Source organism: Brassica napus, chromosome A9 (assembly GCF_020379485.1).
Source record: "Brassica napus cultivar Da-Ae chromosome A9, Da-Ae, whole genome shotgun sequence".
NCBI lineage: Eukaryota > Viridiplantae > Streptophyta > Magnoliopsida > Brassicales > Brassicaceae > Brassica > Brassica napus.
Genome location: NC_063442.1, coordinates 19,418,389 through 19,441,887, shown reverse-complemented (window position 1 = coordinate 19,441,887; position 23,499 = coordinate 19,418,389). Strand labels below are relative to the sequence as shown.

General features: G+C 39.1%; 2 protein-coding genes, 1 long non-coding RNA gene and 1 other non-coding gene across 4 annotated transcripts; 3 read left to right on the top strand and 1 right to left on the bottom strand.

Moving 5' to 3' along the window:
- Positions 1 to 5,476: 5,476 nt before the first annotated feature.
- LOC125578353 lies at positions 5,477 to 6,668 on the bottom strand. The gene is made up of 2 exons (XR_007316451.1): positions 6,546 to 6,668; positions 5,477 to 6,393 (listed from the first exon to the last, which is right to left on the bottom strand). It is a non-coding gene; the product is annotated as an uncharacterized LOC125578353 (long non-coding RNA).
- A 4,839-nt stretch (positions 6,669 to 11,507) lies between these two features.
- LOC106358899 lies at positions 11,508 to 14,650 on the top strand. The gene is made up of 3 exons (XM_048740413.1): positions 11,508 to 12,347; positions 12,892 to 13,249; positions 13,353 to 14,650. The coding sequence occupies exons 1-3, from the start codon at positions 11,508 to 11,510 to the stop codon at positions 14,648 to 14,650; spliced, it is 2,496 nt and encodes an 831-aa protein (XP_048596370.1).
- A 2,302-nt stretch (positions 14,651 to 16,952) lies between these two features.
- LOC106360957 (40S ribosomal protein S18) lies at positions 16,953 to 18,537 on the top strand. The gene is made up of 4 exons (XM_048740865.1): positions 16,953 to 17,067; positions 17,254 to 17,414; positions 18,013 to 18,201; positions 18,296 to 18,537. Exons 1-4 carry the CDS (start codon positions 17,065 to 17,067, stop codon positions 18,399 to 18,401), a joined length of 459 nt encoding a protein of 152 aa, XP_048596822.1. The 5' UTR covers positions 16,953 to 17,064; the 3' UTR covers positions 18,402 to 18,537.
- Positions 18,538 to 23,142: 4,605 nt separating this feature from the next.
- Positions 23,143 to 23,281, top strand: LOC125578813. Its single transcript, XR_007316896.1, has one exon. It is a non-coding gene; the product is annotated as a small nucleolar RNA Z247 (small nucleolar RNA).
- Positions 23,282 to 23,499: the final 218 nt, after the last annotated feature.

Below are 23,499 nucleotides of genomic sequence, written 5' to 3'. Positions count from 1 at the left end.
GTCGGAACCTCCTCGGTATCAGGGGAAACCGGGATGGAATCCCAGAACCCTTGAATCCTCTCGTCAATCGGAGGGATAAGCGCCTCAGCATGGGCACGGTCACGCATCCCACTCTTCATCAAGCTCATTTCCTCTTTAAACACATAGTCATCGGCTCGCGTCCTCCAAAGACTTCCGACCGAACCGCGGCACTCGGGAAAGTCACCCACCGAGGTAAAAGCATTCTTAAGGTTCCCATACTCAACCTGGAATTGAGATGCGCGAGTCTTCATCACCTCGACGATTTTCCTTTTGCCTTTCCTTTCCGCTTTGCGGATTGCCCGTGCATGATCACGAGTAAGTTGCGCTTCTCGATCCAACATCTCGCCTTGAACACGAGCAAGATCTCGCTCCGCTTTCTCCGCTTTGAAACGGTAGACCATGGCTTCTCTGTGGCCCGCCTCAATGGCCGAGCCCAGCAAGCTCAGGCCCTGCAAATCGATTGACATGTTATAAATATATACATAGGACAATCACCAAAAAAATCTCAAAAAACTAACCCCATTGATGATGCGAGATCCTTCCGCAACGACTCTCGGCCTCGCCGATTCTTTCGTAGGAGGAGGAGCATCAAAACCCGATGGCAGTCCAGCAAAGAAATCATCGAAATCTTGAATAGGGGCCTTGCTCGAACCGCTCCCGTCGCCGTAAGCAAGGTTCGGATCCCATCCTGGAAGCATAGAGTCATCCATCGAAAACTCTATGTCGCCAAGATCGACATCTTTTCCCTTCCAAGAACTCGACTCCGGCACAGCTGTTGGAGCTTCGACGGGATTCTGGTCGTCGGGTTCGGAGTCGCTTCCCTTGTCCGCATCCAAAGCAGGACCGGGTTGCACGAATCTCAGTGCCTTCCGAACCCTCTTCGGTGTAAAAGAAGTCCAGAAGAAGGGACCATTTCTGAGAAGATCCCTCACCGAAATGATGTCCTCGGGGACCGGAGCAAGAGGGTTGATGAAGGGACGATCATTCGGCAACCTCCGGAACAGTGGAATGCAACTCTCTTCGACAGATGCAGCGTCTATACGAACAAAGAAAAAGAACTTATTCCACGAGTTGAAGTTCGAAATAAACTTCTTAACCACTGACATAAATTTCCGAGGGACCAACCTATGCTTAACCGTACCCCTGACAAGTTGAAGCCTCAAAAGTGCTTCATAATGATCGACGGAAAGGGAAAGGACATGCTCGTAGCTTAGGATCAGGATCCCAATAAGATGCTGAATGGCAAGGGGTGTCAACTGACTTACCGCAACTTCGAAACGGTCCAACACTCGGACGAGAATCTCGGGTATGGGGAACCATAGGCGACAACGCACTACGAACGCCTCATAGCAAGTAAAGTAACCCTCCGGGGGGCTGTTAGCACATTCCCCGCGGCAGGGAACCCGGAACTCCACAGCATCCGGGATGCGGTAGAACGATCGCATCGTCGCGAGAAACTCGTCAGTAGTCCTGCTTGCATCCTCTTCCTCGATTCCACGATGGACCAGGACCGGGAATGGCTTCTCCTTGGGAGGGGTCAACGAGCCATAATGAGCAACCCACCATGCCTCGTTCTCGGCAGGATGCACCGAGTGAGGCACGAACTCCATCTTCGGAACGACGAGCTCTTCATAAGGACTCGCGGACGAAGACCCTTTTTTCGCAATCTTTTTCTTGCTCGACATCTTTACACTTCTCTTGAGAGAATAGAGGAAAAGGATGGAGAGAAAGATAGAAAGATTTTTTTTTAAGAAAGATCTTAGAGAAAGACAAGAAAGTGAAAAAACTATGGAACAAGTTACCTCCCTTCTTATAAGACATGAGGATTTACTATTCAAGCTCAGACTTTCGGATATTAATTCCATCCATCACGCCTAACTTGCCAAACATGCCTAACCGCACGCTAGGATCCTACGATGCATGATCCTAACGGGCTGGGGGGCTAACTGTTGGGGTCAAAAACGGTTACGACGGAATTACCACCCGAAAATCCTCGGAGATCGTATTTCCGAAAGAGATAGTAAAAGAAGAGATGTAATTTTTGTAAAAAGAACCAATACGAAGTTTTTACGAAGAAGTATCCTTTGGGATTCAAACCAAACAAACCAAGCTCGGTCACCACGCATACACGCCGTCCGGTCGCTATGCAGCAACCAAACCCGAGCCAAGCTCGGTCGCTACGCAGCGACCGAGCGCTCGTCCCGCTCGGTCGCTACGTAGCGACCGAGCTCGAGCCAAATCTCGGTCGCTACGTAGCGACCGAGCGATCGTCCCGCTCGGTCGCTATGTAGCGACCGAGCTCAGCCAAGCTCGGTCGCTACGTAGCGAGCGAGCGATCGTCCCGCTCGGTCGCTACGTAGCGACCGAGCTCAAGCCAAAGCTCGGTCGCTACGTAGCGACCGAGCTCGAGCCAAAGCTCGGTCGCTACGTAGCGACCAAGCTCAGCCAAGCTTGGTCGCTACGTAGCGACCGAGCGATACGATCGCTCGGTCGCTACGTAGCGACCGGGCTCGAGCCAAATTTCGGTCGCTGTGTAGCGATTGAACCTTTCCAAACATCGATACGACACCAGTCCTTGATTTCTTGTTAAACCTTCGAATGCTATCTCCGAAGACCGTAGCAAGCCCAGTCCATGTTTCCTGCCTTTCTAATTCAACGATCAAACTTCGCGAATTAGAAACCGCGGAAAACTCGTAGTAAACGTGTCGAGTCGGAAAACGGCCCAAAGGGACCTAAAACACGACTCGAGGCCGATCCTACGATTTTCCTAACCAAAAGCCCGTAAACCACAGCATGGTTCACGCTTGGCCCACGAGGAAGGATAAATGTCAAGTCTCCGCGGATAAATACGGAAGTTTTGAGGATAATTGTGAAGATCGGGAAAAATGGAATATCTCCATTTTTATGCTATCACGGTTTAAGGGCAGAAGAGTAAAAGCGTAAACCGACCTTGGAGCTAGTATATAAGGAGTCCTAGGCGAGGAGCAAGAGGAGAGAACTTTTTGAGAGCAAACTTAGCACTTAGAGCAATTTAGGCAATTTTCCGTTTTTGTTATTTTGAGCTGCGACTCAATTAGGTTTAGCCGTCTTAGGGTTGCTAGAACTAGGAATCTCGCCGACAGCTCTCGAGCCCAGGCTTATACCTTGTTGTAACGCTCATACGCAGATTCGGAATAAGATTCTACTTTGCTCTCTTTTCGATTTCTTATTTTTATCGTTGTTATTCTTGTGTTCTGATTGCTTGACGTGTGGAAATTAACAGATATCCGGGTCCTCTGGGAAATTAGGGTTTTCTTAGTTTTCTTATTTAAACGGAAATCGACAGTGTGAATTTCGGTTCCCACACTAACGGCGTCTAAAAATCGTGAGATGCATCTCATGGACGTTGTGACTGCATATTTGTATGGATCGTTGGATAACGATATATATATATAAAACTCCCTGAGGGATTAAAAATGCCAGGGGCATTGAAAGAAAAATCCAGGGAGATTTGTTCGGTCAAGTTACAGCGATCACTTTCCGGATTATAGCAATTCGGATGCATGTGGTACAATCGCTTAAGTGAATATATCTTGAAAAAGGGATATGTGAATAATGCGATATGTTCATGCGTTTTTATAAAGAAATCGTTATCTGGCTTTGTGATCATTGATGTATATGTAGATGACCTGAACATAATTGGAACTCAAAAGGAGGTTGATGATGCTCGGAGTCATATGAAAGAAGAGTTCAAATTAAAAGATCTCGGTAAGACAAAGTTTTGTCTTGGGCTCCAGATAGAGCATTTCCGAGAAAGAATATTTGTGCATCAATCAAACTACACAAAAAGGTTATTGAAACGCTTTTGTATGAATAAAGTGACTCCTTTGAGTACTCCAATGGTAAATAGATCTCTCGATGTTAAAAAAGATGTTATTTTAAAAGATCCAGGTAACATCTTATATAAATAAGTACTTTGGAGATGCTAATGGTAATAAAGCATTTGTAAGCTTATATGTCTTGCAAGTTGTATTTGATAAAATATAGTTTTAGACACTAATGTCTTTGCAAGATACAACTCATTTCCTATTTATGGAAATTAGAATGGCGTCGAGAACAGGTCAGTTTTCTCCAGGGTACGTATTGATTCAGAATTGGTTTACCTAGAAATTCCGAGTTTGGTATGGTTTTGCAAATACATGCAATTTATAAAGTCGAACATAAACCGGATATGGTTGTACAATTGGTGGAACCGCGATCTGTTGGCGGTCCCAGAAACAAACTCTGGTTGCGACATCTTCGAATCATGCAGAGACTATTGCGCTTCACGAAGCATGTCGAGAATGTGTATGGCTTCGGTCAATGAGTCACCACATACAAGAATCAAGCGGAATAGTCAACGAGAAAGAACCGACGAAAATATTTGAAGATAATTCGGCTTGTGTCGCTCAACTTAAAGAAGGCTATATCAAGAGCGACAGAACAAAACAATTTTCTCATACATACGGGAGCTCGAGAAAAATAAAAAAGTGGACATTAAATATATACGGTCATGCGACAATCCGGCTAACTTGTTCACAAAAGCTCTTCCGATTACAACGTTCCAAAAACACATTCACGGTATCGGAATGCGACGTTTGCATGACCTGTGAAGATAAGTCTATGTCCACTATTCTCAGGGGAAGATTACGTCACAGTACTCTTTTTCCCTTATCATGGCTTTTATCCCATCAAATTTTTTCATGACTAAGTTTTTAACGAGACTGTCTGTAATACAAGTTGGATAATCAAAGGGAAGTGTTGAAGATAATGATTATCCAGCTTTTAACACCTGGAAAGTCAGTTATCCTTGTCACTTGTACATATGTCATTTCACTAAAAAAATATTATTTGTGTCTTGATTTTTGTGTAGTATAAATACTCCATCTCCCTTTTATACTTTCGAATATGAACATGAACAATAATAATCAAGAAACACAATTCCACTCTTTCCCTCACGTTCCACCATCTCCCATATATATATGTTGTCTTTATTATAACTAGGTGCTGAGACCCCGCGCAAGCGCGGGGCTGGTTACTTTGGATATCGGTGGGGCGGTATGATTTACGGGATGTTGGTATTGTTTAATATTTGTGCAAATTAAAGAATAAAATTTATCGGAAATAAGACAACAAAATTGATCCTAGCTTTTGACGATTAACTCAAGTTAGAGACATCTCCCAAAACGGAAGAAAATTTCAAAAAGTATAATTAAGGTAAAACATAGAGAATGTGAAAAAGGCATAAACATGAAACAGAGAGCGTGGAACAACGGAAAGGGAAAGAGAAGAAGATGAAGAAGCTTACGTCAGGTATATGAAAATTAAAAAGACAGATATTGTGACAGCGCAGCACCAACTTATTTGGGGGTCCATATCAAGTTATCAACTCTGTATATATCCGTTGTTTGAATACATACTCAAAATTTCAAACTACTTGCATTACAAAATTATTTTATTTTTTCAAAATACACATTGTTTGCTAGTACTTGTTAGGGAGCTCAAGGACCGTAGTAGCATATATTAAAGCTACACTAATTTTCATCGCTAAGATCACACATTGTCTACATCCTTAACGTTAGGATATTCAAAGTAACACTTCTCCTCGTCTTCTTCGTCACGGGTTCCATCTTCATCTTGTAAACTCCAAGTAACCATCTTCCAAAACGCAGCACTCCACTTCTCTTCCCTCTTCAGGCTTAGCGGTGGTCTGTGACAAAATCCAGCCGTTGGATTGAAACAGAGCTCTTATATTGGCTTTGTGGTTCATAAGAGTTTCAAGAATGGTGAAACTGGAAGCATCGTGGCGAGTGGCTCTCCTTCTAAGGAGATCTGCCCCCTGTGTGAAATAGTTTAACAAAACATAAAGATTAAAATAGTTTAACAAAACATAAACGAAGATTGACGTTTTTACATTATGAAAAGTAATTGTGGGTTTAAAATTTTTGGGCTCAAGTTATGTTGGGCTCTATGTCTAAAACATGATTTGAACTTAAAAACTAAAAATAAAAAAAACGTTAGGTTATCTTTCTTCTTTTTTTCTCCGTCGTCGGGACAGCATCACCTGTGGGATCCCTGACATGATTAGAGCTTAAGTTTGTGAGATTGGGGAGCGATAATAGTGTGATGCATTATTGAAGAGAAGTTTACTTACATCAGTTAGGCTTCGTCCGCATTCCATTGTCGTTGGTCCTCGGGTGCTTCGTCGTCGTCGGAATCTGCAAAATAAAAGGTTTTAATTTGTTAAGTAAGATGTCTTTTATTTCTTTTAGATTCGGTTGCTAAAAACATAATTCATTCAGTTTTCCTGTTTTGTTTGGAGATTGCAGGGATGAAACTGTGGATCACAGAATCCTGTAAGAAAAACAGAGAAAAATCATTATTTGTTCATAAAAAAACCCATAGACAAAACCAAAACAAAAACATGAAGACACGTTTCATATATGAACAAAGAATAAGCAAAGCAGAGATAAAGTGATAAAAAATAAGTTAGAAACAATCATCACCAGTTCATCAAGGAGGAGAATGGTGATGTCCATAAACTCTCCATTCTTGTTAATGTTACTGGAATCCTAGAATCGGATGAGCCGACCAACAATGGACTGAGTGGACCTTCCAAGGCGGAGAGAGTTGAAGGTGGAGTAGAGAACGGCGGCAATGGCGGCTGAAGCGGCTGGAGCATCTGGATAAGTCATTTTTGCGACGGATGTGAGAAAGTAAAGCGATCGGAAAACTGAGAAAGAAAAGTTTGAGACAAGATGGAGCTTTTACCTCGAGGGATTCTATATATATGAGAGCTCTGAAGGCGTTAGAGGAGAAACTAAGCGTTTGTTAGGCATAAAACGTGCATAGAGCCTTAAAGATCGACCATAATAGCTGATTGCCGGAAGGAGAATCGCAAGCGACGAAGGAGATGGTGAAGATGGCGGCTTCCCTAATCTTCTTAGCTTTGTCTGTATCACCACTTTGGACAGATACAAAGCCTAATAAACAGAAAATCAATAAGCCCAAAGCCCACTTTTTGTCGAAGTCCATTCGTTACCCATCAATTTAAAAAAAAAAAAAGATGGGGTCCACAATGTTATATTAATTTCCGACCTTCATAATATATATTAGTTTCGGCCATCATTGTACAAAGTATCCTTTAGTGTAGTGGTATAGTTGTGGGTGTTTATATCTCAATAACCTGGGTTCGAATCACATATTTGACACTTTTTCACACTTTTAAAAAAGTGGGACCCACAAACCGCTGACGTGTCGCATCGGGAGGAGAGAAACTCTCCTATTATATAATAGATTATATAAAGCTATCTATTAAATACAATAAAATACTAATTCACTTTCTATTTCACACTAACACCATCATTTATTAACGCAAGCGAGTTCTTTTGTCATCCCGAACCAACGCGTTCCCACATATAACAATGGCACCTTTAAAAAAAAATATATACATGTCGATATAACAGTATCACCAACGGTCAATTTTTTTTAATATAAACTAAGGGGATATAATACACTCTTCCTAAGAATGTTTACATTACCCAAACAATACAAATTGGCAACTCTTCTTTGAATATTCTATTTTTCCAAACAATACATCCCATTTAGATTAACAAACTAGATTTTTCACCCGCACATCCGTACGGGTAGATTTTCATTTATAAATATATAACACATACCATCGCAAAACTTTCAAAAATATAATTTACATTTAATGTTAAATATTATGTAAATCTATAATGTCACGGGTTATATTTCTTATCCGATATTATTAATATATAATGATTTGTTTTATACATTTAACTTTATTATTAATTGTTATAATATATTAATATATTTTCGAGTTTGGTAAAATAAATTCATAGTATGAAATAAACAAATTGAGGATCTCCTTCATTTTTTCTAATTTTTACAGACTGAATACAATACACTTTAAAATTTTATTTAGTTATACTATAACTGATATTTTCTTAGCATAATTTATATTTCTATGTTATTTATTTTAGTATATTGTGGGATTTTATAAGTAAATATATTATAGCAATAATATATTATTAATTATGTAATCAATCGCTGCATTAATTTAAAAAAAATTAAATTTTATTAAGATTTTGTTAGATTTTTTTAACATATTTTCTTATAAGTAAAAATAAAATTTAAATTTACAGTTAAAGTTAAAGTTTATTTATTAATATCTTTATAATTTTTAAGATTTTTTAGAAATGTTATATATTAAATAGATTAACTTAAATAATCAAATAGATGTAATTGATGAAATAGACCTAGTATGAATTTTTATGGTATTTCTCTTAATAAAGAAGATATAGAATATAATTATAAAATTTGAAAAATAGGATACACTTTTATTTTATTTTGTTTTATATTAAAATCTTATGTAAATCAATGTATAATAGTATATTTTATTAATTACGAAATTAATCAATGGAATTAATTTAAATAAAATATTTAAAAATTTTAGAAAGATTTTGTTAGATTTTTTCTGAACATTTTGTTATAACTAAAAATAAAATTTAAATTTACAGTTAAAATTAATTTATTATTAATATCTTTATATATTTAATAGACTAATGTAAATAATTAAATAAATGTAATTAATGAAATAGACCTAATAAGGTTAGTATGACTTTTTTATGGTAGATAAAAATGGTACTTTTCTTTTAATAGAGAAGATGTACCTTTTCATAAATCATTTATTTTTGTTAAGATTAACATACATACCCTTTCATAATTATTTTTATTTGTTAAATTAAAAAATGAGGTGTGATTTTCAGTGTTATGATTTAAGGAATATTAGTTTACTTGTAAAGTTTCCTTCTAAAGAAACACATACCTTTTGGAGTAGCAAGGTACCTACCTCTTCAAAAACTTATATAGTGAACATTGTTAAAACAAAAACTTGTACCTTTCAGAATCTTATATATTGAACGTTTTTAAAAATTTAGAAATGACATCAAGCATGTAACATTCTCTCTAGAATTCTCTCCCAGGCCCGTCTCCCAAGAGAGGTTCTGAGCTCCTCGGTTGTGGCCCCTGGTTTCCTTTCGAACCATCGGTTATTTCCGTTTTCGTGATGTTTGACTTTCTGCATCCCTTCTGAACACCTTACCAACCTTGTCTCCCCTTCCCGTTTTAGAAAAAATTTCAAATCTCAAACCACCTCGACTGGCGCACTTCCACGACTTTCTCCCCGGTTCCGGTCGGTGAACCGCCATGCTCACCGATATCAACACTCAGTCTTACTCTCTCCTCCCCATAATACCAAAGTCAAACACTTCTCGTTAAACAAGAACCTAGAGTCGATGGTTACTCCTCTGGGAAAGCTTCTCCTCCAAGGCTTCTGCTCTACTTTCGACTTCCAAGGAGCAGAGAAACAACCATCTACGAGTTACTTAACGCCTCACCAGTAACATTATTTCCTCTCCACAAGCTACACAAGCACTGGTCACTATGAAGTGTTTTACTTCTGAAGAAAAAGGTAAAGGACTGGCTGTCAGGGCGCCAGAGAAACCACGCATCCGAATCAGAACACCTGACTTCGACCCTCAGATCTCATCAAAGAAAATCTCTTAACACTTGTGGGCCGCCTCACGAACCCAAAGGAGCAAAGAATGACAGCGGTCATCTCCTTTCTTCCAAAGAAATGGAACATGGTGGGCAAAACGGAAGGCTCAGACGAAGGGAACAATATCTTCCAGTTCCGCTTCCAGGAGGAAGCAGATCTCCAAACAGTACTCAAGAACCGACTGTACCAGTTTGGCAGATGGATGCTAGTCATCAAACGGGTACTACAAAGTGAGTTAGACGGGTCAGTTGAAGAAACTGTGGCTGGAATCATCAAGGCTTCATCGATGGCACTTAATCTCCCACTTCTGGTACCACTCTTCATCCCACAAGCTCAGTTAACGACGATGAAGAGCACATCAAGACCCAGCACAGCTCAAAGTCAGAACACTAGGAAGAGAAGCCGACCAGCGAAAACTCGGGATATTAAAATCAGCCCAAAATTCTTTGTGGGATCTTCATCGAGGAAACGTAATATGGTTAAAGGAATGGCATCTCCTAGTAACTCCCGCACAAACAACCAGGGGCAACAAGCTTCAAACCCCAGCACATAATCTCAAACAGCACAACCTCAGGCAAAAATAATTCCAACAAGCAAGCGTCCTCGACTGGATTTTCCCGAGGAGCCTCCCCGTCTACCTTAGCAACATTCAGCTGGAACTGTTGTGGACTGGGGAATCCCATGACAGTCCAGCGAATCAGGGAGATTCACAAACAAGTCTCACCTGATATCATCTTTCTCATGGGAACAAAAAATGCGGATACTTTTGTACTACAACAGCTGGAGTTTCTGAGTAACTACAATCATCACCTTGTTCCCCCAGAGAGAGCAAACAGCGGCGGATTGGCACTCTTCTGGAAAGCTGATGTTAATCTCAATATCTTAGTTTCAAATCCTAATTTAATCGATTCTGAAATCTTACATAAAGGAATTTCTTTCTACGGGTCCTTTATCTATGGGGATATTTAGTATGGGATCAACTCCATTCAATTGCAACAAACAGAAATGCACCATGGTTTCTTATTGGCGACTTTAATGAAATCATCGATAACAGTGAGAAACAAGGGGGGCCTTTAAGAGCATAAGGCTTCTTTGGTGCATTCCGAGACCTCCTGGCCCAATGAGATCTGTTCGACTTGAAACATTCAGGAAATTTCTTGTCTTGGAGAGGAAGGAGAGGCACACATCTAGTCGACTGCCGCCTGGATAGAGCTCTTGTTAACAGTCAATGGTCAGACCTCTTCCCAACAGCTCGTAGCCACTACCTGGACCTGAACAGATCAGACCATTGACCACTGCTATCTATCTTCGATTCTGCTAAGGCAAAAAGCAACAGAATCTTCCGATACGATTGAAGACTTAGGGACAATGCAGAGGTCAAAGAAATCATAACCCGTATCTGGCAAGATTCAGAACATCTTCACTCAGAACAACGGCTAGCGGAAATCTGTAAAGCAATAGTGAAGTGGAGTAGAGAGAAACATCAAAACAGTTAGGCGGCAATCGACACACTGAAGAGAGACTTGGATACAAATCTGTCAAGTCCCACTGGGGACGAAGCTTTGATTGCGAAACTGAACAGGGAACTCTTAGCAGCTTATAAAAGTGAAGAAGAGTTTTGGCGGCAAAGAAGTAGGATATTGTGGCTTGCCTCTGGAGACAAGAAATCAGGCTTCTTCCATGCCGTAGCAAAGATAAAAAGGCTCGTAATCGAATCTCGGTGATTGAAGACACAGACGGCAATGCTGTTTTCGAGCAGGAGCATATAGCAGCGAAAATTGCAGAGTATTACGATCACTTATTCACAGCAGGGAACCAAACTTCAAGTGGGGAAGAAGTCTCTGCCATTATCAATAAAGCAATATTCCCCACCATCACCCTCTAGATGAATGAAGAGTTGATCACGATACCATCCACTGCTGAAATACGCACCGCTCTCTTTTCGATTCACCCGGACAAAGCACCCGGACCGGATGGCTTCTCAGCATGTTTTTTTCAGTCAAATTGGGACGTGATCGGACCTGGGATATGTAAGGAAATCCAAGATTTTTCCAGCTCAGGAACCATGAGGGATTCAACCAACCAGACCTATGTTCGACTCATCCCCAAAATCACCGGCGCTAAACTGGTCTCTGATTACAGGCCGATTGCATTATGCAATGTGATGTACAAGATAATCTCGATGATCCTTTCACTCCGGCTGAAACCAGTACTTCAAAGCCTTATTGGCGAGACACAATCAGCCTTTATCAAAGGACGAGCAATCTCCGACAATGTCTTGATTACACACGAGCTTCTTCACAATCTGAAAACGTCGGAAGCAAAGGTTAATTGTTCAATGGCAGTCAAAACAGACATGAGCAAAGCCTACGACCGCCTCGAACAGCTTGGATATAACGAGACATGGGTAGACTGGATCATGAGCTGCATCTCGACAGTCTCCTACTCATTTCTTATAGATGACACAGTCCATGGCAGAGTCACTCCTTCCCGTGGTATCCGACAGGGTGACCCCTTATCCCCTTACATTTTCATCTTATGTCGGGAAGTTCTCTCCGGACTATGCCGTAAAGCTCATATTAGCGGACATATGGTGGGTCTAAGAGTGGCCAGAGCAGCTCCATGCATCAATCATCTCCTCTTTGCGGATGATACGATGTTTTTCCTTAAGACGGACATGAAGAGCTGTGCAGCGCTAAAGAATATACTAGGCTTGTATGAGACCGTTTCTGGACAGATGATAAACCCGACTAAATCCTCAATATCCTTCTCTTCAAAAACCCCGTAGGAGACACGGCTACGTGTCCAATCTTACCTCGGGATCGAAAAAGAAGGTGGAATAGGAAAATATCTAGGTCTGCCAGAACACTTCGGACGCAAGAAAAAGGACTTGTTCACAAGCATAGTCGATCGGATACGACAACGGGCAAACAGTTGGTCGTCAAGACACCTATCTAGTGCAGGAAAGTTGGTGATGCTCAAATCAGTTCTCTCAGCCATTCCGAGTTATGCCATGACTTGCTTCCAGCTTCCTATCAGCCTTTGTAAAAGGATCCAATCAGCTCTCACGAGATTCTGGTTGGATTCTTGTGCGGACACGAAAAAGATATGTTGGGTTTCTTGGAACAAAATCACTAAGCCAAAGGACATGGGGGGGGGGGGGGGGCTTGGTATTAGGGATATTCAACTCTTCAATACTGCTCTGCTAGCAAAGCAAGCATGGCACATCATTACCATCCCCAACGGGCTACTATCTCGCGTATTGACAGGGAAATACTGTCAAAAAGCTTCCTTCTTACGAGTCTCCTTACTTTGTGCTTTGTGCTTGCTCACATGGCTGGAGAGGTATCTTAGCCGCAAGAGACCTCCTCTGTGAAAAGCTCGAGGCAGTGATCGGTGATGGTGAAGATACTAGAGTATGGAAGGACCGATGGCTTAGTACTGACATGGCCCGCGCACCAGTAGGTCCAGCCCCTGAAGCATTTCAAGATTTGAGGGTGGCGGATCTTCTAACTCGGGATTCTAAGGAGTGGAAGATACAACTGATAGAACATATCTTACCACATCACCTTGCGGAGATTAGATTACTGAAGCCAAGCAAAACAGAAGGCAACGACGGGTTGTATGGTTAGCAAAGCAAGCATACAACCCTTCAATACTGCTCTGCTAGCAAAGCAAGCATGGCACATCATTACCATCCCCAACGGGCTACTATCTCGCGTATTGACAGGGAAATACTGTCAAAAAGCTTCCTTCTTACGAGTCTCCTTACTTTGTGCTTGCTCACATGGCTGGAGAGGTATCTTAGCCGGAAGAGACCTCCTCTGTGAAAAGCTCGAGGCAGTGATCGGTGATGGTGAAGATACTAGAGTATGGAAGGACCGATGGCTTAGTACTGACATGGCCCGCGCACCAGTAGGTCCAGCCCCTGAAGCATTTCAAGATTTGAGGGTGGCGGATCTTCTAACTCGGGATTCTAAGGAGTGGAAGATACAACTGATAGAACAGATCTTACCACATCACCTTGCGGAGATTAGATTACTGAAGCCAAGCAAAACTGGAGGCAACGACGGGGTTGTATGGTTAGGTGCTCGGAGTGGAATCTACTCCACGCGTTCTGGGTATTTTGCTGCAGCAAAACTAGAGAACCAGAGACACACTCCCCAGTCTAGGATCAACTGGAAAGCTCTGCTTTGGACTGGACGGGTATCGCCAAAACTACAGGTCTTCCTATGGAAAATCACACAAGGAGCACTACCGGTAGGAGCTAACTCGCAACTCCGAGGTATGCTCCATAACACCGCGTGTCCACGTTGTGATATGCTAGAGACAGTTCTTCATCTATTCCTCCACTGCGACTACGCCAAGAAAGTGTGGGCATCCTCTCTGTTCTCACTGCACTTCGACCCTGACAACTTTACGGACATTACAGCATTCTCTGATGCATTGAAACACTGCAAAAGCTCAGTCTGCCTCCCTCCCCTGAGAATTTTATCATATATATTCCCATGGGTCTGCTGGAGCTTATGGACAGCTAGAAACAAACTGATTTTTGAGGATAGGAAGATATCACATGAGGAGTCAGTTTCTAAGGCTATCTCGAATGCCCGAGAATGGAACTCAGCACAAAGTGTTACCTCACCACCACCAGAACCACGACACAAGATGTTGAACATACCCGATCAGGATGTTCTAACTCTTGGCTTCTCTGATGTTGCTTGGAATAAAGAAACTAATACTGCAGCTTATGGATGTATCTTCTTTAACAAGGAAGGACAGATCATACACCAGGAATCGTGCGTGGAACGACATGTCTCATCACCTCTTACCGCCGAAGCTCTAGCACTACGCTGGACAATCAACAAAGCCCTATCACGTGGCTACAATAGCATCTGTTTCAACACAGATTGCAGATCGCTCCTAGTAGCAATCACCTCGAGACCTCCTCCAGCTGAATTCTTCGGAATCATCCAGGATATCGACTTTCTATCTTTTAATTTCGCTGCTGTTTCATTTAAGTTTATTTAGAGACGTTTCAATTCTCCTGCAGACCAGCTTGCTAAGGCTGCTCTTTGTAATACTACCTTTTCGTCCACACCATAGTTGGGTGTTGGGCTTTTAATATAAGTTATGTTTTGTTCAAAAAAAAAGAACGTTTTTAAAACAGAAACCTGTAACAAATTGGTTTCTTTAGTTCTCCATTATTACTTCACAAACATATTTAAAACATAAATCCCTAAAACGTTCATAAAATTGCTCTCCAATTACTTCTGAATTTATCTCCGAGTTCTTTTTTATTTTTGCAGATGTCATCAATTGTTTATAGAAAAAATCAATCTAATGGTTGAGTTTGCTCATAATCTCTAATCTATCGGCTTTAATTTCATTTATGAACATGAGTATGAAATCATAGTTTCAATTAAACAAAAAACGTGTTCCTTAAAGAATATTTCTTTTCTGAAATTTAATATTAACCATTTTATTGAATATTTTTCATAATCGAGAATTGTATATTTCAGAAGCTTAACCATCAAACCATTTCATAATAAAAAACTTTTAAAATATTTGATCAATTAAAAAAAAATGTTTATTCATTAAAGAGTTATTTCTTATAAGAAAATTAATCACTGTATATTTTCACTGAACCATTTCATGATAGAAAATTGAATAAGTTAACAAATATATAAAACTTTTTGTTTTCAACATTTAATTTATAATCATTTTAAAAATAATATTGATTTTAATTTTGATTAGTTTACCTAATAATTCTGAAGGATCGCATCACTTTGGCATAAGTGTTTTTAATATCTTTTATTTATAATAAAATTATAATAATCTTATTTTCATCTTCAATGCTTTTATTTTTAACTATATCATTTGTATATATCTTTAAAAGCATTTATACATCATCATTTTTGTTTTAAACATTTAATTATTTTGAAGGGTTGCATCACTTTGGCATTAGGGTTTTCAATATCTTATATTTATAATAAAGTTCAAATAATCTAATTTTCATCTTTAATGTTTTTGTTTTAACAATAGTTATATATATTTTAAAAATGGCAATTGTCAATAATAGCACATTTTGAAGTTTATGTCACAAAAATAGCACTAGAAGGAGAAAGTCACAAAAATGACATTCATTAAAGGGTAAAATATCCCTAATACCTTTGGTTTAAAATTAAATAAACAAACAAAAATATATAAAAATAAATAAAACAAAAATAAAAAAATGAAAAAAGGAATTTTTTTTTATAGTTTCAGATTATATTTTTCAGATTCTAAATTTTTATAAATTTTTTTTTGAAAACTTTTTTTCGAAATTTTTTTTTTTATTTTTTTTTCAAATTTTCTTTTTATAATTTAAAAATACTTTTTGAAACTGTTTTTAAAATTTTTTATTTCTATTTTAGTATTTATTTTTTATAAAATTTTAAACTCTAATTCCAAAACCCCACCCCCTTAACTCTAAACCCTAAGGTTTGGATTAATTAACCCAAGGGATATAAATGTATATTTACCTCTTTAATGAAACCTATTTTTGTGACTTTGAGCCTTGAGTGCTACTTTGGGAACAAAAACTTGGTTTGGTGCTATCCTAGTCTTTTTCTCTTTTAAAAACTCATATATTTTTATTTTTTTAACATTTAATATGTAACCATTGAAAATTAATACTGAAAACTTAATATTAACTTTCCTCCGGGGTCCACATCCTAGTATACACCAAACTTAGATTGCATACTTTTTGCAAACTAAAATATTATAAATTTTAGACAAAAAAGCTTCTCTCTCTTCTATGTTCCCTCACCTCGATATTTCACGGAGATAGAGATGGGACGAAGCTTTTGTTTATATTACCGGTTTGTATCCGGCATCTTTCAACCGGCTTCGGATTTCATTGACCGGTTCCTGTTTCTGGAGATGCACCTTTCTTTGGTGATTTGCCGGCTCTGCCTCCGGTGTTCTTACCTTCTCTCTCGGTGATGGACGGCCGGCTTTGTCTCCGTGTCACACTTCTTGGTGTGAAGGTGGCTCTTCACCAGCTTTGTTTCCTTTTTTTCTACCGTTTTCTTTCTTTGGGCTGACGGCCCATAGTCGTTTGTAAAGTATGGCTTTTTTCTTAGGCTTTCGATTTTATAGTTTGTTAGATTAGGTCCATTTGAACCTTGACCCATTAATAAATCATCTGAGGAAAAAAAAATTGTACAGACCATGAATAGAATTTGTATACTGAATATATTTATATAAAAGTCCTTAATTTTATGAAGGGTATAATGGTCTTTGAAAGGCTCAGTATTACGAGAACCCTAATAATGAGGTATCTATATAAAGAGCTGAAAAACCATTGGCAGTCCTCTTTTGTTTTGTGTTCAAGTCTGCAGAGATCGTCGCTGCTTGAAGACGGCTTGCTGCTTTCGCGTATCTCATCTCTGCAAATCACAATGGTAATAACCATTTTGCTCTGATAAAACGTTATTTTCTCCATCTGCAATTGAAACCCGGCTTTTATATTCTTCTCTCCTGTTCAAAATCTACTCGCTCTTAGGTTTGTGTTAGTTTCTGGAATCACAATGGTAATAACCATTTGAAAAGTGTTGTTTTTCTGATTGAGATTTTGTAATGATGTGTAGTCTTTGGTCGCAAATGAGGAGTTTCAGCATATTCTCCGTGTGCTGAACACAAATGTTGATGGTAAGCAGAAGATAATGTTCGCCCTTACCTCTATCAAAGGTATTGGGAGGCGATTGGCTAACATCGTCTGCAAGAAGGCTGATGTCGACATGAACAAAAGGTTTGAGCTTTTTGTCTTGTCTTCTTTGAAATAGTTAGTAATGGTGTCTTCGGCTTATTTTTTTCTCCTGTGCAAAGGTCTAGGTGGTTCCGTTTCTTTTAATATTTAGATTGATAAATGTATTAGTTTGTTGTCTAATGCGGATGTAAGCTTAGCTTTGTTTTCTGGTTTTATCTTTAACAAAACCTGACTGTTGCCTTCTCTGCTCTTCTACACTTGTCTGTCTGAAAGACAGAATAGTTACTCTTGACTGTGATCATGTAAATCATATTAGTTCTTACTCACCAGTTTATTGTTGGTCATGCAAATGCTCTTTTCAAATGTTTTGGTTTTCTGTGAATGCTGGTGTCTTATTTTTCTCCTGTGCTAGGTCTAGACGATACTGTTTCTTGTTTTGTCCTATTGATATAAGTAATAGTTTGTTGTCTTATTTGGAAGTAAATGTTTATGTAAAGAATCAGCTTAGCCTTTTTTCAATCTTTCCTAGATCCAGTTTTGTTATTGTATGCTTGTCTTGAGTCGTGTGTTTTGTTGCTTATTCCACTTTGCAAATCATGCTTTATTTGGAAATTTGTTGTCTTACTTGATAATTGTACAGGGCTGGTGAGTTATCTGCAGCTGAAATCGACAACCTGATGACAATTGTCGCAAATCCAAAACAGTACAAGATCCCAGACTGGTTCCTGAACAGACAGAAAGATTACAAAGACGGAAAGTACTCCCAAGTCGTCTCCAATGCCCTTGACATGAAGCTCAGGGATGACCTTGAACGTCTCAAGAAAATCAGGTAAACGCATACTGATGCCAATCATCATATTAACTTGTTACCACCGTGTGTTTGAATTGAATGATTTATGTAACGGTGGTTTTGCAACGTGCAGGAACCATCGTGGTCTGAGACACTACTGGGGTCTCCGTGTTCGTGGACAACACACCAAGACCACCGGTCGCAGAGGAAAGACTGTTGGTGTGTCAAAGAAGCGTTGAGCAAGCCTATTGTTGCTAGTTACTACTTTATTGAATATGCTTCACAAGGATCGGTTTTGATTTATGTTTCTTCTTCGAACTAGTTTTTGAGACACCTTTTGGAACCTTTGCAATCTTATGATCTTTCTTTGTTTTACACATGTGCCTGCTTTCTCTATTGTTAGCTATTATTGTGGCTTTCAAGTTATTACAGCTTAAACATAGATTAATTTACTTGTTTGTTATAACTAACTGGAAAATAATGCTAATAAATCGGTCTATGCATATATCCAAATAGTGGTTTAATAGGGAAACTCGCATCATTCTGTGGTTGTGTTTTGTGGTTAAGAATGGCTCTTCCTCTCCTTGCCACCGGGTCTTGCGTAGGCATCTTAGAGTTAAGACGGAAGTAGCTTCTGTAACCGGAAGATGAGAAGGCTGAATGTAGCCTAGACATCTTAGAACAAGTGTCAAATGAAGATTGGTTATCTCTCCGTTTGTGTCCGGTAAACAGGAAACGCTTCTTTCTTAATGTTGAGAGAGAAAGAGAACTCGCGGTGGTTCCTCATAGCTTCTTCTTTCTTGATCTGTATCATAGTTTCTGGTACACGGTAGTCTCCTCGACATGGTGTAGCCGGCCTCGATTTCGGTGGTTTTCGACCTCCTCGGTTGAATCATCCGACTTTAGTGATTCTGGGGGTGGAGGCTCTCTATGCTCTGCGCCGCCGGCTCTTAACCATAGCCCTCTCGTCTTGTATCCGTTTAAAGGCGAAGGTTCGGTACTCTGGTTTTGATGTAGCGGAGAAGATATCGTCGATGAAGTTCTCCGCGAGATGGTGATGTGGATTTGTGTGATGCTTTCTTCTTTTGTGTTTGTGGGGTACGGGATTGGATGAGCTCTCGAACTGTCGATTGATGCTCTCTGATACTTGGAACACAAAAGATAAAAGGCAAGTTGTGATTCTTGTGAAGATGATGGCTTGATGATAGTAACCCTGTTCCCGGCAGGTATTCTGGTGGCTATGTTGGTTCCGATGAATCTCTCCGGCGTAAATCTCGATTCGGCGGAGAAACTGAAGCGGTTTTTCTTCCGCTCGTTGGGCCTTCTATGGGCTGTGTTTTTTTGATGTGTTAGGTGTTTTATGTGGGCCTTGTTGGTTTGTTGGGTTGCTGTGGATTTTGTTTAGTTGTTTGGGTTTTATATAGCTTACCTTTGTATGATGCTTTGTTAAATATTTAATAGATGGCAAAGAGCATGTGTGACCCCTCTTTTTGTCGCTAAATTGTATAAAGCTAAAATGAAATTGTCCGGTTTACAACAAGTCACCCTTACGATTACAAGTCACCTGGGTTCGAATCCCGGCCACTGAGAAATTAACATTTCGGCTTAGGGACAGAGGACCGACAGGTGGCAACACGTGACTAGTCTGGATCACTTCTATGGGCCAGGATACTTCTGTATAATTCAAAAAAATAATAATAAATTATGCATAGGGTTGTCATATGATATTGGTTAAATTTATATCTAAAGATTTAATTTGGAGAAATTGTACTTGTTCTGTTAGCTGAAATGGCTTAACCCAGTTTTTAATCCCCTATAAACCATTGTTCGAGACTCTATTTGACCTTTTGAGCGTCATTTTCTTTACTTAATGTTTTTTTGTAGGGGTGAGCGTTCGGGTTCATTTCGATTCTATTTGGATTTTGGGGGTTAAAGATTTTATCCCCACTCAAATATTTATAAATTTTGATTCGAGTTCGGTTCAGATAATCCGTTTAAACTATTCTTAAAATTTTAAAATTCATCATATATTTTGAATTTCTCAAAATCTAAATAATATATTACATATAATTTAATAACATATGTCAAAATATATAAACTTAACATATAAAATGGCTTGACTTGAATATTTGGATAGATAATCGATAGATATTTTAAATAGTTTTGGTGTTTTGAGTATTGTTTAGATATTTTGGTTCTATTTTTTTTATCGAATTTGGTTCGGTTTTTCATATTCAAATTTTTTGCCCAACCATAATTTCTATTTTACTAACAAATAATAGTGGCATCCCATCTTATTTAGATTTTCTTGCATTTTTGTCTACTTTTCTGCAACTTTTTAAAAATATTTTATATAATATAATATTATAATATTTTTGGATACCTATTCAAAATATTTCTGAAAACGCTGCTGCCTACACCATAGTCTACTCATCAAACCAGAACCATAAACCCTAAATCTTAGTCATCAAATCTTAAACTCTAAATCATGAACTCAAAAATATAAATCAAACACTAAATCTTATATCCTATACTCTAACACTATACTACATACCTTATACTCTATACTTAAAAACTAATATAGCCCTCTTCTTATAAACTTAAGGGAGAGAATGATTCAACGGTGGTTTTGTACTGAACCAAATTTTTGAGGTACATGGTAAAGTATATATAGGGTTTAGTGTTTGGTTTAGTCGTTAAGAGACTAATCATAGTCGTTAAGAGACCAAAGAGTTGACATAGTCGTTAAGACTTAAGAGATCAATTATACAAATAGATTATGCAGATTGATATTTTAAAACGTGAAAATAATTGCATTCATATTTACTCCTAAAGTCCAAAGAAGATGATCTAAAAAAGACATGAACAAAACCAAAAACAAACAATATTTCAAAAATCAAAAGAATTCTCTCTCAGTATCCGTCAGTGCAGTTCATTCGGTACATACCTATAAATTAAAACAATTAACAAATTCATTACACTAAAGAAGAAAGATTCCGAAAAATGAACAGGGAACATTAGCATTATTACATGGTCCTTAATTTTCTAGGCAGAGGCAGTACCAGTCCAGCAAAGCCATAAAAATAAGCAGAAAAGTACTACTAATGTGCTTATTTCCTGCAAGATAATGTGTGAGGGTGAAGGCCTTCAATATGAATGGCAACGAGACTATTTTTTAAACTGAGTAAGCTTTTATGAAGCTAGTAAATAAGTTACCTGATAATCATAGGCTATATATTATAGAGAACAAAGTCCCAAGTATTGCGTATATGTAGACTACTAAGCAATCTTCAAGCCAGAGGAATGCATGATTGTTCGCTCATAAGCCATGGGAATACTGTACTCCCAAGCATTCTTGAACCCAAGAAACATATGGATATATCAGTCCAAGATTCACTTCGCCTATCAGCCTGACCCAACATAACACATTTTATATTTAAAGACTACTTTCGTTTGGGGAAAACATTTAACAAAACACAAAAAAAAATTTAACACTTTTCAAAGATACCTTCGTTTGGGAAAAAACATTTAACAAACACACAGAAAAGTGAAATGTAAAGAAGAAAACTCTGAAGAGAGATTGCAGTCACCTTGTCAAGCGTGACAGCCAAATTCTGAAGCCTCTGATTGTAGACACCCTCAGCCTGTATCATAAAAGTTACAGATATAATAAAAGTTGGGGGAAAAAAAAAATTAAACCTCTTTTACAACATTCCAAAGCCTGCACAGAGTTTCAAATCACAAAAGACATGACCTATTGAAAGAAAAAAACTTCCCAAGTTACCAACGTTGTTACACTTACATGAGATCAGAGGTGGAGTAGCCAACACAGAGATAAAACACCATTGATTCTGTACTCACGCCATAAGATGGTAACTCGGATTCTCCATACACCGACCATACCGCATCGGCAATTAAAACCTTCACCAGCACGTTCTTCGTTGTCACCTCTAGTTCAGCTGATTTGTTTTGAAGGAGAAGTGAGCTCACAGGAGAAGAGATGGAAGCGATCTACGACGATGGAGATACGGCAGTGGTTTTGATTGATTGAACCAATGGGTCATTTTTATTTGTTTTGGAAATATGGTAATTGAATAAGATAATGGCATAACTGTTATTATGAGTTTTTTACCAAGGACATATGAGATTTTTCAGTTGGTTAAAAACCAAAGTGACACTATTTCCAAATTAAAATTTGGTATGATCCTATTTTATAATTAGCAACTTAAAGTTTGCCCAATTTTTAAGATTTCTTCCTCTTATCCAACCAAGTATATATTGAGGAATAAGTATATACTCTAGGGATCTCTTTGTAATTACTAGATAGTACATTAAACCTACTTGTACTCTTGTATATATACTCTACGGTATACATCTAATAATACTTTTCAGTCTTACAACCTATATGGTATCAGAGCCTTTATACCTAATACTCTGAGCCGCCTTCTTCATTTTTCAAATTTTCTTTTCATCGCCATGTCTACTCACTCTTTCCCTGCGACTGAAGCTATCGTTGTCAACAACAACAACACAAACACAATTCTGCATATCAACATGGCGAATGTTACTAAGCTTACAGCTTCCAATTTCTTGATGTGGAGTAGGCAGATTCATGCTCTCCTTGATGGATATGATCTAGCCAGTCATATTGATGAATCTATTCCACCACCTCCCGCCATGATCACAACTGAGACTGGTGCTGCAACCAACCCTGCGTACACTCTGTGGAAACGCCAAGACAGGCTCATCTATAGCGCTATCTTGGGTGCTATCTCAGTCACTATTCAGCCGATCCTCTCCACCGCGACAACCTCGGCGCAGATCTGGAGCACTCTCCACCTTACCTATGCTAAACCAAGCAGAGGTCATATTCAGCAGATCAAACAGCAGCTTAAAAGCTGGACAAAAGGAACTAAAACAATCAACGAGTACTACCAGGGTTTCATCACCCGTTTTGATGAACTTGCTCTCTTAGGAAAGCCTTGTGATCATGAGGATCAGATTGAACAGATCCTTGCTGGTTTGCCTGAGGACTACAAGAACCTTGTGGATCAGATTGAAGGAAGAGATGTGGCGCCGTCTCTCACTGAACTTCATGAGAAGTTGATCAACTTCGAAACAAAGCTACAAGCTGCCACTCCGGTGATCTCCACAGTACCGGTCACCGCCAACTTCTCTAACTATCGTGGGAACTCTAGCAACCACAATAACAGAGGGAATCACAACTCCAAGCGCGGAGGATACCGTGGGCCACAAACATGGCAGCAACAACAACAGTTCGGTCCAACTTCGAACTCCAACACTTCAAGAGGATATCAAGGGAAGTGTCAGCTGTGT

What these genes read in the sequence shown, in the direction of transcription:
- LOC106358899 (XM_048740413.1), top strand. Translation starts at nt 11,508, where the DNA reads ATGAATGAAGAGTTGATCACGATACCATCCACTGCTGAAATACGCACC. An exon ending in TACTAGGCTTGTATGAGACC is followed by an intron (nt 12,348 to 12,891) that starts GTTTCTGGACAG and finishes GCGTATTGACAG; the next exon opens with GGAAATACTGTCAAAAAGCT. An exon ending in AGGCAACGACGGGTTGTATG is followed by an intron (nt 13,250 to 13,352) that starts GTTAGCAAAGCA and finishes GCGTATTGACAG; the next exon opens with GGAAATACTGTCAAAAAGCT.
- LOC106360957 (XM_048740865.1), top strand. An exon ending in GATGTCGACATGAACAAAAG is followed by an intron (nt 17,415 to 18,012) that starts GTTTGAGCTTTT and finishes ATAATTGTACAG; the next exon opens with GGCTGGTGAGTTATCTGCAG. An exon ending in GAACGTCTCAAGAAAATCAG is followed by an intron (nt 18,202 to 18,295) that starts GTAAACGCATAC and finishes TGCAACGTGCAG; the next exon opens with GAACCATCGTGGTCTGAGAC.